At 47.8% G+C, this 13,758-nt stretch overlaps 1 protein-coding gene across 3 annotated transcripts in view; it reads right to left on the reverse strand.

Annotated features, from left to right (window-relative positions):
• Positions 1-3,125: 3,125 nt before the first annotated feature.
• The window catches only part of HPCAL4 (hippocalcin like 4), a 38,478-nt gene continuing 27,845 nt past the window's right edge, over positions 3,126-13,758 (reverse strand). For 2 of the 3 annotated variants that reach the window (XM_081922900.1, XM_081922898.1), the window contains exons 2-4: positions 5,592-5,761; positions 4,699-4,914; positions 3,126-4,320 (exon numbers count right to left, since the gene is read on the reverse strand). In XM_081922900.1, the coding sequence (XP_081779026.1) occupies positions 4,123-4,320; positions 4,699-4,914; positions 5,592-5,753 (576 nt within the window). In that variant the 5' untranslated portion in view covers positions 5,754-5,761 and the 3' untranslated portion in view covers positions 3,126-4,122. Of the gene's footprint in view, positions 4,321-4,698; positions 4,915-5,591; positions 5,762-11,349; positions 11,481-13,758 lie in introns of those variants that run through there. The other variant, XM_081922899.1, reaches the window with a different exon arrangement.

Genomic DNA, 13,758 nt, shown 5'->3' on the forward strand with positions numbered 1-13,758 from the left:
CTAAAGTGGTGCTTCAGGTTAAGAACAGTTTCAGGTTAAGAACGGACCTCCAGAACGAATTAAGTACTTAACCTGAGGTACCACTGTATTAATGTTGTGTTTTAGGGTGGAGGCCAGCAGAAGTGACAGTGGAGCCTGCATGTCAGGGGAGGAGGATGGTGTCTGAGGGCGAGTGGGGCCATGCCCCACCAATCTAAGCTTGCTCTCAGCCAGCCCTCCCCCTGCTTGCCTTCTTACTGACATCCAGTCCAGGTGGGTTGCCCCAGCTGTCAGCTTCCCCTGCCTTTACCACTGCCTTTGTGGAACCCAGTGGAGAGTAAGATGGGGACCAAGCCAGAATGAGTTGGCTCTGCCTGCCAGTGGCTCTGACAATACCGACTGTTGGGCCTCCTTGTCTTCCTCCCCACCAACAGCAGCTGTATCACTTTTCATACTGCAAATGTTTTGGGGTTGGCTTTTTTGCTTTGTATTTTTGTCCTGCTTTTGTTGTGCTACAGCCCCTCAGACAGCGATAATGCAGGATCAATGTTTAATCAATAACCATAACCCGGGTCCAAAGTAAGGTTTGCAAATTTCCCCTTCATTTCCCCAGTCAGGCAAGAGAAGCTCCGAGAGCCACACAGTGTTCGTTCCATACTTATGAGAAACTACCGTACTCTTTTAATGTGGCAACACCAATTCTCTGGAAATTCCTGCCTACTGAGATTAGGCAGGTGCCTTCATTGTACTGTGTTCAACGCCTCCTAAAACCTTTTCTAAGGCAATGTAATTTTACCATGTACATTTGTTTTTTAAAATGTGCTGATTTTACCTATATTTTGATAGTTTTATTATGTTTTAAAAGTCTAATGTTAATGAAAATGTTAACAAATATTTAATACCATTTTATATAAGTTGTGAGAATTATTAAATTATCATCCATAAAACTTGTTAAATAAATAAAACAAATAAATAATTGCTTTTTTTTTTAAAGAAAAAGAGGCCAAGTTCTAAACTTCCACTGTGTTGGACACATTTTATTTCCCCCAAGTAATTTTTTTTAAAAAAAGACTATGTATGTATATATTTATAAACAACATCACAGTTTCTAAACAATTATTACAATATTCAAAAACCACAACAAGCAGACAGGACAAGATCTCTAAGAATAATCTTCAGTTCAGGATGGGGACAATGAAGGGTGGAGGTAGCAGACCTGGGGATTGGCTGTGGGTCCATATTGTGGCTGCATTCAGATGTAATGCTACGCTAAACCACAGCTTGGTGTTCCAAGAGTGAGCCTAGGTGAGCCTCAAGCCCAAGGACTCTCCACTCTGGTGCAGATGCGAAGAGGTGAGTCAAACCTTCTGCTTCCATTTTAGATTTTGCTTAGCCACAGTTTAGTGTGCCATCCAAACCTTATGGTGCAGTTAATCTTACTGTGGTTTGAATTGAAAGAAGCCAGATTCCTAAATTATGGTTTGAAATCGGCTTGTTTCTGCTAACTATCGTTAAGAGTTAATTTAGGCAGTTTCAGATGACACAGGAATCTGCAGTTAACCAGAAATAGAAGCTTCTGAACTCCTCCATGCAAATTGCTAGAGGAGGTGAAGGAAGGGGAGAGAAGAGAGGAGTGTGTAAGGAGACTTGCTGTGGCTCATCCTCCTAAGGCTAAACTACAGTACTGCTCAGCACTAGGTCTGAACCTTGGTCTTAGGGCTCATCTCTATGCAGTTGCACTGCTTTGGAGCTGAGTCTTTGGGAGAGCTCAGCATAGCCAGCCCGCTCCCACCTCCCAGGTCTTCTCCTGCACCAGGTGCCCTGCCAAGAGTGTCCCAAAAATAATAACAATAATATTTTTTTTCCACTTGATTCCTCTAGTTGGCATTACAGAGGATCCCCATATTTATTTTACCCTTCATGTCTTGCTTTCTTCAATGCCTTCTTCTCTTTGCTCAAATTGGGGCATTTTCTTTACGTTTCGCCCACATTTCATGCCTGGAAAAATGGGCTAACGGAGCTTCCATCACAGTGCAAGTTTGCAAAATTGTAAACTTTCAAGGAGTGAACAAGAGGGCACACAGCCCACCCACTCACTCCGGGCCAAGAGCTTCACACAACCACATTGCCACAGGCCAAATGCAATCTGGAAGAGGGGTGGGAGAAGAGGGGGTGGGTAGGGGGGAGAAGACAGGGCTGTCTGGGAAGCGCAGCACTGTCCCAGCAAAAAGTAGAGACCCCTCCCACCAGGACCCCCTGCCCCAGCAATTCTGACATAGGATTGTTTGGCTCCAAACCAAATCTGTTTTCGCTCAACCAGGGAGCAAAATGCATTCCTCACCTACAGTAAAATAACAAAACCAAACCCAGTGTTATCTTCTACACCACCAATGCACCAATGAGGCAACCTGAAGCAATGGGCAGCATGCTCCACAAGAGACAGGAGATCCTGATCCCCGCTGCCATTTTTCTTCCAGCTGCCACCCTTCTCTGGCCTTGGTGGCAACGGTTTCCATCTCAGTTTTGGATAAACCAAGGACACAGCTGAAAGCCAAAGCCAGGGAGAATCTTGGTGAAAAGGGAGCATTCCCCCAACTTGGTGCTGGCTACATTACTACATTACATGCGTGTTGGCAGTGTGTCTTGCCTCCGCCACCAAAAAGGTCTAGGGCTGGCCCTGCTCTTCCAGACCGGGGTGATCAGGTCAAGAGTAGGGAACAGGAGGCTTTGGAGATGCTTCTGGACTCCGACTCCCATCAGCCTCAATCAGCAAAACCATCCGTCAGAGGTGATGGGAGTTGGGGACCACCAGCAACACCTGCAGAACCATAGATCTTCTGCATTAGGTTTATGCCAGCATTCAAAGCTGCACCCTAAAAATGCAAGCCTCAGGTTCTGTGTTTCAAAGGGGCTCCCTTTGCAGCCCCAAAGGGAGTTGTACATAAAATGTACAATAAAATGTACAATAACTATATTTGCAATGCAGTCGAGCATCCCCTACTCCCAAAAAAACCTGACCGTTGTCTCATGTTGGGTGGAAGAAGGAGAGATGCTTCAAACATGGAATGCCAGAATCCCAGAATCCTACAGCATTTCCCCCACCTATCATTGATTCTTCAGCCCTTTTGAAATGCAGGTGTTTCTTCCCCCCTGCGCATTAGTAGATGGGATGGCAAGAGCAAAGGATTCAGGAAGAGCAAAAACAGAACACCCTCCATTTTCAACATGGCCATCTTAGGACAGTGCTACCAAACACAGTGCCCTCCAGAAGTTTTGGACAACAACCATCAGCACTAGCCAGCACCAGATTGGAGAATGCTGCCCTATGATTACCCAGAAACACTTCTTACCTCTGGCAATGGCATCCCTTTCAATGGCAGGTGGTGCCACTCTATTTTCAAGGAAGGGAGAAGGAAGAGGAGGAGAGTCTAGAGGGGGAAAGAATACCTTTGACCCATTGCTAGGACATTTTGCTGCTGCCATTGATTATTCATGACTGTGAAGAAAGGGGTAGGAAAGGTGTTGAGGGGAGAAATGACCTGTTCCCCATTTGGGGCTTCAAGCTGAGTGTGTTGGGCAGGGGGAATTACAGGGCAGGGGAGGGAAATGGGAGCCCCAGAGCTGCCATTCAAGGGGCACATCTGAAGATTACATTAGAGGGTCACCGGAGGGAAGAGATCTGCCCTAATCCTAAGAACTACAACTGAAGTGAAGGATAACAGACTTCTGAGGATTACAAGACCTTGCAGTTGTCAAGGATCATGGATATATAGGCAAGCCATCGAAAGGTAAGTTGGCCTGTATGTTCTTGGGAATGTCCGGGTGCAAAGGGGGAGGCAAGAGGGATGACGGGCCCCAGAGATGGTGGGACCAGAGGGTTGAGACGGAAGAAATTCATTCTAATAGGACCTTGGTGAGGTCACAAGAGCAATGGCCAGAGGAACTGTGCAAATTATGAGCTGCAGGCCCCAGGGGATTGCATGGCGGGGCCTTGTTTGGGGTCAAGGAGGCTGTGCGAAACACAGTGCTTCCTGTCCCAGGGAGTGGAGTCTGCAGCTCCCCAGGAGAAGGGGGGAAAGATGCAAGGATGGGTAGGCCAGGCCAGGGGAGGCGGGGGGTGAGTTGTGCATTGGGACCCTCCCTCTACTTTTGCATGTCACACTGCAGCAGGAGGACAATGGAAGGGTCACTCTTGGCGGCTTCTTTGAACTCTTCCAGGGTGATCTGGTCATCTTTGTCTTTGTCCATCTTTGTGAAGATCTTGTCGACACGCTGCTGTGGCGTCAACCCATCTTGGTTCATCCTCATCATGATGACGGTGCCCACCATTTTGTAGATGGCCTGGAAGGCAAAGGAGGAAGGACTGAGGACATGGCTCTGTGGCTCAGAGACTCTCTAATGTCTCTTCATCCAGGAGATATCTGCTTGGGACTAGTCTCAGAGGGCAGGTAGAGGTAATTGCTGTTATCAGTGTCTTGCCATCCCAGGAAAAGAGCTTACCTGGCTGTCTACAGGAGGCTTCCTATGTAGTGCTCATGCCCCAAACGAGTTCTTGTCAACTTAGGGCCCTCCAGAGGTTTTGGACTACAACTCCCATCAGCCCCAGCCAGCCCTAACATCTGGAGAGTGTTGGGTTACCAAAGCCTGCACTATACTAATCTAATCCACCAAGGCTAAGGAAGAAACACACCCACAGAGATTGCTAGCGTCCTCCCATACCTCAATAATCTCCAGCATCTCCAAGCGTGTTATCTTGCCGTCTCCATCCAAGTCGTACATCTCAAAGGCCCAGTTCAGCTTTTGCTCAAAGCTTCCCCTGGAGGTGACTGAGAGAGCGCAAATGAACTCCCGGAAGTCGATGGTCCCATCCCCGTTCTTGTCAAACGTGCGAAATGCATGCTGGGCAAACTTGGAGGCATCGCCGTAGGGGAAAAACTACAAGGAGATAAGATGGGATAGGAGCAGCCATGAGAGGGAAAGCAGCTAGCAGCAATCTGGGAAGCCAGTGGGCAACAGCCGGGCAAAGACTTGGCATAGGCCACCTATATTGGATTCAAGCCTTTTCCAGTTTAAAGCCTAGATGGGAAAGCTCTGCTTACAAGCTATACCAGCAGCAGCTGACAATGGCAAGGCAACATTGCAGAAAATATCACAAGCAGGTTGCAGAATTCATGCTCTGCTCTTTCCCCTATTGTATTCATGGTGCAATTTCCCAACATGGAGATCAGAGAATCATAGAATTGTAGGGCTGGAAGGAACCCCAAGGGTCATCATGTGCAACATCCTGTAATGCAAGAATCACAGCTTAAGAATCCTTGAGAGACAGTCATCCAAACTCTGGTTAAAAACCTCCAGTGAAGGAGATTCCACCATTGTAAAAGTCTGAGGTTTGAGGACATTATTACAGCTCAAAGACACATTCCAGCCGGGCAAAAACAATGAGTGTGTGGAGAGGGCCACATTCAGTTGCTGGGAGGGCCTGAGGGTCCCTGTCTTATGGGAACAAGCTTTGCTGCTGTGCCAGGCTCAGACAGCAGGACCTCAACAAGGCCCACCAAGGCAGCCCCTGCATCCTTGCGCAGTCCACGGACTCCCTGCCACCACCACCATACCTTGATGTAGAGTTGCTGGAATTCCTCCAGATTGAGGATGCCCGTGGGGCAGTCCTTCAGGAAGCCCTTGTACCACTGCTTCAGCTCTTGCTCATTGAACTCAGTGCTCCTCACCAGGTCGTCCAGCATCTCTGGAGCCAGTTTGCTGTTGTGTTTGCCCATTGCTGGTTCTGGAGAAAGAGCGACATGCTGTCAGCGATAGTAAACCCCTGGCCTATGTGCAACGGATATAACAAAAACAGTGTTATTCCCTTGTTTGGCCCTCTGCCACCACTTCCCTTCATCAGGGGACTCACAGCATCCACTGGAGAAAAACATACATTGTCACACAGCTCTCCCCTCCATTTCTCTGCCCCTTGACCTATCAACCCACATATTGCAGGCAGGGTCAGACTAATAAATTTTCCCGCCTGAGGACAAGATGGTATCACACATCCTTCCTGTATACGGAGAATGACTGATTCTTTCCTCAGTATACAAGCATTCTCAACTGCACCTTCAGGGAACAGGCTACTTGGGGGGGGGGCAGGACATGTGATGTACACAGCACTGCCCCCAACAAAGAGGAATAGCTAGAGACAGCCTCAGAGGGAACAGTTGGGGGTCTGCCATTGCTGCCCCTCCAGGGACTGACACCTGAGGTGGTTTTCTCCATTTGGCTAATGGCAGGACCGGCCCAGACCACAAGGAAAGCCACCAGCTCAAAAGAGGGTGCTATCTCCCCCCCCCCATGACTTCCTATACAGTTTAACAGGCGGCCTATTTTGGCAGAGATGACGAATCCTCCATCGCCAGCGAGGGCTCCCACGCAGCCTTGGCACTTCCTCGCTAGTTCACTCTGAACAACAGATGGCTGACGGGAAGGCGCTCGCTTCTGCCATCCTTGCATGGGGCTCTCTCTTTCCATTTCTTCCCTTGGAAGTTAGCTCAGAAAAAAAGCCCCTGCTTGGATGAGTCTCTCTCTCACTCGTGACAAACGCGGCCTTTTGTGCACTGTTACAGCACGACACACACGACACACACACACACACCATCCAATGTACCATACACGGAAAGCACTATTATGCCGCTTTCAAGCGTCACGGCATCTCCCGAAGAATCCTGGGAACTGTAGCTTGTTACAGGTGCTGGGAGTTGTTAGGAGACCCCTATTCCCCTCACAGAGCTATGATTCCCAGAGTTCCCTGTGAAAGAGGGATACAAGTCACACTGGAAATTGTAGCTCTGTGAGGGGCATAGGGTTCTTTGGGGGAAGATATGGCTGTGGAATGGTAGTTCTTTAAATGAATGTCTGTTCCATGTGGCTGATTCTTATGTAAGCAAGCATCAGACTGCAGCCCTGATGGTGCCCTTAGCGTTCAAATGTGCAATAATGCAGTTCTGCCCTGAACCAGCGCCTCCCATTGCACTTTCTTCCAACTTGTCTCCCTCCTCTGCTGCCCTCATCCCCCCCCCCAGCAGCCTTGGCAGGCAACAGGTTGGACAAGGCTGCAGTACAAAGATAGGCACGAACCAATAGCCTGACTTCGTAATTGGAGTTTGTGTTTTGAAGAAGGTGTCAAAAGGTGGAGGCAGGTGACCCCCTTGCCCACCTGCTCAAGCAAAGGAGATGCAAAATCCTTCCCTTCCCTTGCCGGTTAAATTCCCCTCTGTCACTTCTCTCTCACTTCACATGTTCACCCTCCCCTCTTGCATTTCAAGAGATAGCTATTTTGTTGACCTTCAGGCTGGGAGGAGAGATTCGGTTCGGTTTTTGCTCTTGAAGGCAGCTGGGATCAGAAGTGCTTCCGTGCAGCAGTTTAGAGGCAGGCAGTGTTGTGGTTGTTTGCTACACTCACACAACCTTGTCCTCATAAAATTGCCATCTTATACCCCCCCCCCCCCCCCCGGCCACTATTTAATCCAAATCTAGGTTGTCAATGGTTCACTTTTGTTATCGTCGTTTTTTTTACTTATCAAATTTTCCATGGAAATGGTAGATCCAGATCAAACGGGGAAATAATATACATTTTGATGAGAACAATGTGATATGGACACGGCAAAGCTTGCATGCTGGAGCAGCACTAAGCACACAATAAACTGCTGTGTGGTGAAAAAGGTGTGCCAGCCAGCAGAGAGGAGTGGGGTGATATGGCCGGAGACCCTAACAGGAAACCCAGTTCTTTCTTTGTCACTGCCCAGCTATTACATCCAACACAAATCCATGTAGCCTTCCATAAGCACAAGAGGTGGAGAAGTGGGGGATATTCTCTGCAGAGAAAGGTTAACATAAGAGCCCAGCTGGAGCAGATCAAAGGCCTGGTTCTGCATCCTGCTTCCGACAGTGGCCAGTCAGAACCCCCCAGGAAGGCCAGAGGCAGCCCTTGCCTTACGATTCAGAGGTAGGTTCCCTCTGAACATACCTGCTGCCTCGTCCTGAGGCTGTGTCCACACTAGGGCATTAATGCATGCACAGGCCAATTTTCCCATGTGCGCATTTGTGTGCCATCATGCACCCATGAGTGCTTTCAATCTTGATGTTTCCAGTTCACATTGCATTTTTTTGTATTTATTCCTCCTGAAGGACCCTAATAAGCACAGGAGTGGCTGGTCCATCCTGGAGTGAATTTGGGCTGTGTGCTGCTGTCCATCCTCCTTGAGTTCCAGCCCCTTTGCAGACTGAGTAATTGAAAATTGGTCACATCTCTATATACTTATCGCCAGAAAGATGGCTCACCTCCCCCACCTCCGCAAGTCTGTGCTGCTCTCGCTTGTTTGCACACACAAAGCAAATCTTATGGTTTGGGTTTTTTGTAAAAAAATAAACAAACAGCTGTTTTGTGCTAGAGCAGTTTTGCAAGAAAGAGCTGAATTTTTATAATACAGAAATAAAAGAAAATTGTCACGCATGCAGCATCCTTTCCTTTGGGCTAATGGAAACAAAATGGGAGTAGGCGCCTAGCGAAATGTCACAGCACACATCAAACCCACCCACCCACCCACCCTGCATTTCAGTCTCTGATCATGGAAGGGAGGCTTCGCAGCTCTGCCTGTAGATGCCCTGGGGCATTAAACCTGGGACCTTCCGCATGCAAAGTATATGCTCTAACCACTGAACCACAACCCCATTCTATGGAGTTATCACAACCAGCAGCCACTGATAGTCTTATCCTCTATGAAGTTGTGAGCCTCTGCCATGTCCTATTCCTCTCCCCGCCCCCTCCACCTGTCACCTGCTTTCTAAACAAAAATGCTCCAAATGTTGTAGGTTTTGCTCATGGTGCAGCTGAAAGACTGCTGGGTTTGGAGGTGGGCAGGAACTGTTTAATTTCCAGATCAGGCAGCCTGAAAGCTCACATCCGTTTTGTCACAACAAAATGGGACATGCATTTTAAAGGGCTCTGAAAAGCTCTATAGGTGACATGATGTGTTGCACTGTATTCCAGCTCAGGCAAAATGTTACGTATCTGTATAATACACACAGGCACACACTTGTGTGAATAAACAGATATTACAAGAAGAGGGTATTCTTACTTCCAGACTGAGGAAGAGCTCTGTGTAACTGAAAAGCTTGCAGCTACATTGCGAACCTTTGCCAGCCCTAATAACGGCTTTGTTCCACTGTCTCTGTAGATTTTGCTCTAACAGACCAAAATAGCTACCTCTTTTGATTAACAATAAAGAGATTATGAATAACAGCTTCCCTTTCAGGCTTTTCTGATTCCCTCCGCCCTGCTCCTTCACTGGGGTGTTATGTTCAGGAGGAGATTTGGGGCAGAGAAGAGAAGGGACAAGCATTTCAATACCCATCCTTGCTACACATAGCAACGGGTGCTGAGGCTGCCATGGCAACAGCTGCACTGTAGTGAAATTGTTCCTAGCAGCAGCAGCAGCAGAGCACATCCCTGAAGCTACCAGCCAACTCTTTCATCCTTGCATGTCTCCCCATTTGTTTCCCCCATCTCCCTTCCACAGACCTTATTTGATTCAGCCAAAAAAGGCCCCCTGCCCTCTGTACAATTAAGCCATTTTTTTCATTTTCTTTTGAAGGAAGAACAGAAATAGAAGCGAGCAAAAGCATTCTGATCCCACCCTGCAAGCAGTTATTATGTTACGCCTTCTCTATGACCCTCAAGCACGGCTTGTCTCCCCACATTCTAAAACCAAGCTGCATCCAGCTGATATGTATTTCGGTGCTCGTGTCACACGAAAAGGCTGACCAACAGCTGCATACAGTGTATTCTCATTCTCCCTCTTTCAAACAGGGATGGGGGACCTGCAGCCCTCCAGCCAGCCCCAGCCAGCATGACCAAGGGTCAGGGAAGCTAGGAATCATTTCCCAACAACAGCTGGAGGGCCAAAGGTTCTCTACTCTTGTTCTTTAAAACAAAAGCAAAAACCTGTTCAGGCAGCAAGTTCAAGTGACGAAGAGGAAAATCAAACCCACCGGCTACTTTTGCGCCAGATATTACTGGTGAGCTGTAAGGGTTTGGTATTGGAGTGCAAACAAGAAATACATGGAAGGGAGCACCTGTTTACTTTTTCAACAGGGCAGCCTTCCCCAACCTGGTGCCCTCCAGATGTTTAAGACTGCCACTCCTAGCGACTCCAGCTAGACAAGACTTGCAGTCCAAAACTCCCAGACAGCACTAAATGCAGGAGGCTGCAATAAGCTGGTGTTGCTTCAAGGTCATGTCACTGGGCTTGTCTACATGGAAACATTCAGAAGAGGGAATTTTTATCTTCCTTCTCCCCTTTTGCTTCTCTCCGCTATTAATCAGCCAAGATTAAAACGAACCCAGTAAAACTCAGGAGGTAAATGCTGCATTTTCCACTCTATTTCTAAATGCAGTCGAGGATAAGACATTTCCCTTTGAACTCATGATTCTACTCTGTTTCTCTAAATTCTTCTGCTTTGTTGGCAAATAAGCTAAGTTGTGCTTCCATGGCAAGAACCCCTTGGCTATAACAGCTGTGCTGGCTGGCGCTGATGAGAATTGTCCTCCATAACATCTGGAGGGCACCAGCTTGGGGAAAGGCTGATATAAATGTTGCCAATATTTTTGGGAGCCAAAATGAAGGTGAAACTGGCCAAAAGAAAATATAGGTTTGGGGGAGCATATTTCAGAACAGGAGGCATCAAACTGAGCTGGAAATGGAAAGGAGGGTGACTTCTTTAAGCCAGCCTTCTCCAACTGGCACTCTCCAGATGTTTGTGGACTTCAACTACCATCAGCCCCAGCATCATTCAACTGTGCTGGCTGGGGCTGATGGGGGCTGTAGTCCAAGCTGAAGCCAATCATGATGGCCCTCCAGACAGAGTCTCTCAGCCATATGCAGCAATGACACTACAGACACCACAGCCGAAGACATTTCATTCCTTGTGATGATGCTCAAATCTCTCTCTCTCTCTCTCTCTCTCTCTCTCTCTCTCTCTCTCTCTCTCTCTCTCTCTCTCCCTCTCTCCCTCTCTCCCTCTCTCCCTCTCTCCCTCTCATCTCACAAACACACTTCTTCCCAGAGTCAGACACCAATTCCTACCTTCGTCAACACCCAGCCATGGTAGCACCCAAAGCAGACAACTTCACCTTGTTGCATGATAGGTCTGACCCAGAGAATGTAGTGCCCACATTTCTGGACTGCAGACAGGGAAATCCTCTCATTCCCCCAAATTAGAACTGCCTGGGTGCACCCAGTTTGGGAAGGAAAAAAAGTCCTCTGGTCCTGAAGCACACAATGGCCACTATACACTATGGTTGTATTTTTTCCATGCTCTTACCTTGCTTATTGCCACACGTGCCTCTGTCTATTTCTTTCTCGCAATGCACCAAAGCCTCTACTGTGAAGCGAAGGCAGAACCAACAGCTGGGGTGTGAATGCAGATTTGCGGCTGGACTCAAGGAATCTCTGTCTAGTGTGTGAGCTGCAGTAATTTGCCTCCCTTTCTGGTCGACACACAGCCCTTCTATGCTGGCTGGGACAGGGGGAAATTATTTGCATAAGAGAACAGGAAACCTGTTGTAAAGGAGGCACCATTTGCATGACCCTCTCAGATGCAGAACTTAGCCTGGGAAAGGTGGCTTTTCGAGTTACCTTGAAAATAGAGCAGGGGTGGGGAACCTGTGCCCCCCCACTGGCCCTCCAGTGCACATCAGCCTCAGCCAGGGATTATGGGAGTTGTAGTCATGCAACATCTGGAGAGCCACAGATGTTCTTCACCCCAGGAGAGGGTGAAATGGCACCAATGGATTTTAAAGGTGCTCCTGTTAATGCTCATAAGCTGATCATGCCTTCAAAAGCTGATCAGCGCTGACATTGGCCCCATTAGCTTCCTGATGTGGAATTCCCACCATGTCTTTACCTGCCCCATCACCTGATGTCACACTTGATGCCAGTTATTGGGCAGGTGGCTGTGATTTGGGGGGTGGGGGAAAACAGCCTCATGAGCCTAATCAACTGGAAGTCAATATCCTACTGCTGTTTTAGGAGCGGGAGAAGTGAGGCACCATTTTGAAGAAAATCTACTTTTGTTCAAAAAGGGATTATTTGTCCCAGTTCTAATGTGTAGGTTAGGTAAGGATGAGAGGTATGGGATGCTGGAGAGTGGGATGGGCCAAGAGGCACAGAGCTAGCTAAGGAGCACACGCACACATTACGGCAGGGCAGAAAGCTCTGTGAGGTCTGGAGATTTTACACTTAACCACTGTACATCCTACCTGAGCCCTCCTCTGAATCCTAAGCCTTAACCTGTTAGACATTTTCTCTACAGTCATGAGGGGCAGAAACTTAAAAACAAAGAAACAAACAACCAGAATAACAGAATTGCACAGCTGGAAGGGGGCCCAAAGGTCCAACTCCCTGTGTTGCAGAAACCACAGCTAAATAATCACTGACAGATGGTCATTGAACCTCTGTATAGAAACCCTCTAATGAAGGATGGTCCACCACCTTCCGTGGGTGTCCATTCCACTGTCGAATAGCTCTTACTGTCAGAAAGTCCTTCCTAATGTTTAGTCAGAATCTAATTTCTTGCCATTTGAATCCGTTGGTTTGAGTCCTACCCTCTGGAGTAGCAAAAAATAGTCTTGCTCCAGATCCCAGGAAAAGTGACCACACTCCATACTCCTGCAATCTGTGTGGGCAGCGCTGGATTTAGGGAAGTGCGAGAGTTTCCCCCACAGGGCACCAAACTGAGGGGGTGCAAAATGATCAGTATCATCATCAAACCTATATTTGTATGGGTACCAACTCTAAGTTAGGGGGTGCCAATTTCTGTCCTCGCTCAGGGCGCCCCTGATGTGGGGCTGCCCTTGAATAGGACTCGAAAACCTCAACTGGTCCAAAGTGCAGCAAACCAGATTAGTGGCTGGTGCTCTGTTTAGATCTCAGATAACCCTTGTTTTAATACAGCTGCATCGATTGCCAGTTCAATTCTAGGCCCAATTCAAAGTGTTTGTATTAAAGCCCTCCAAATATCTGAAAGACCGCCTCCTTCCCTACAGACCCCCTTGGGTGTTAAGATCAGCAAAGCAGGTAGTTCTGCTGCCCTCGGAAGTTCAGGAATGGTGGCAGCTTGGAATAGGGCCTTCTCTGTGGAAGCCCCTAAGTTGTGGAATGCCCTCCTCACAGGGGTGTATCTGTCTTCATCCTGGCCTTTGACACCTGAAATCTACATTTTTGGGACCCACTCTATTTCTGTGAGCGTTAAGTTGCCCTAAACTGTTTTTAATATTGCATTTTAAATTCTTGCAACCCACCCTGTGACCTTAGGGTGAAGTAAGGATAAGAAATTAAAACCAATCCCAACACCACCTTCATCATACCCAATAAACCAACACGTCAAAGATGGAGAAGGCAGGTCAGTGAGGTTTCAACCCCTTTCTCTTCCCAGAACCCCCAGTAGGAAAAAGGAAGCTCCAATATAGGTGGGTGAGAATCTCAAACTGGGCCAGAGATGGCTTATGAAAATGGAATTGCATTATGGGAAACCTTAGAGGACAAGAAATGTCCATTGCCCTCAACAAGCTGTAAGTTAATCACAGCAACAAACAGAAGGAAACCACTAACCGGGATGTCAGATTATAATTGGATGCAAGGCACCGTTCTCCACCAGTGCCACGAAACCATTAGGACTGTTAACTACAGTTAAACTAGGTTGACTATGAATTCCTTACATGTACCAGAGTTG

The sequence above is a fragment of the Podarcis melisellensis genome (genome assembly GCF_964234715.1).
Source record: "Podarcis melisellensis genome assembly, chromosome: 8".
NCBI classification, from domain to species: domain Eukaryota; kingdom Metazoa; phylum Chordata; class Lepidosauria; order Squamata; family Lacertidae; genus Podarcis; species Podarcis melisellensis.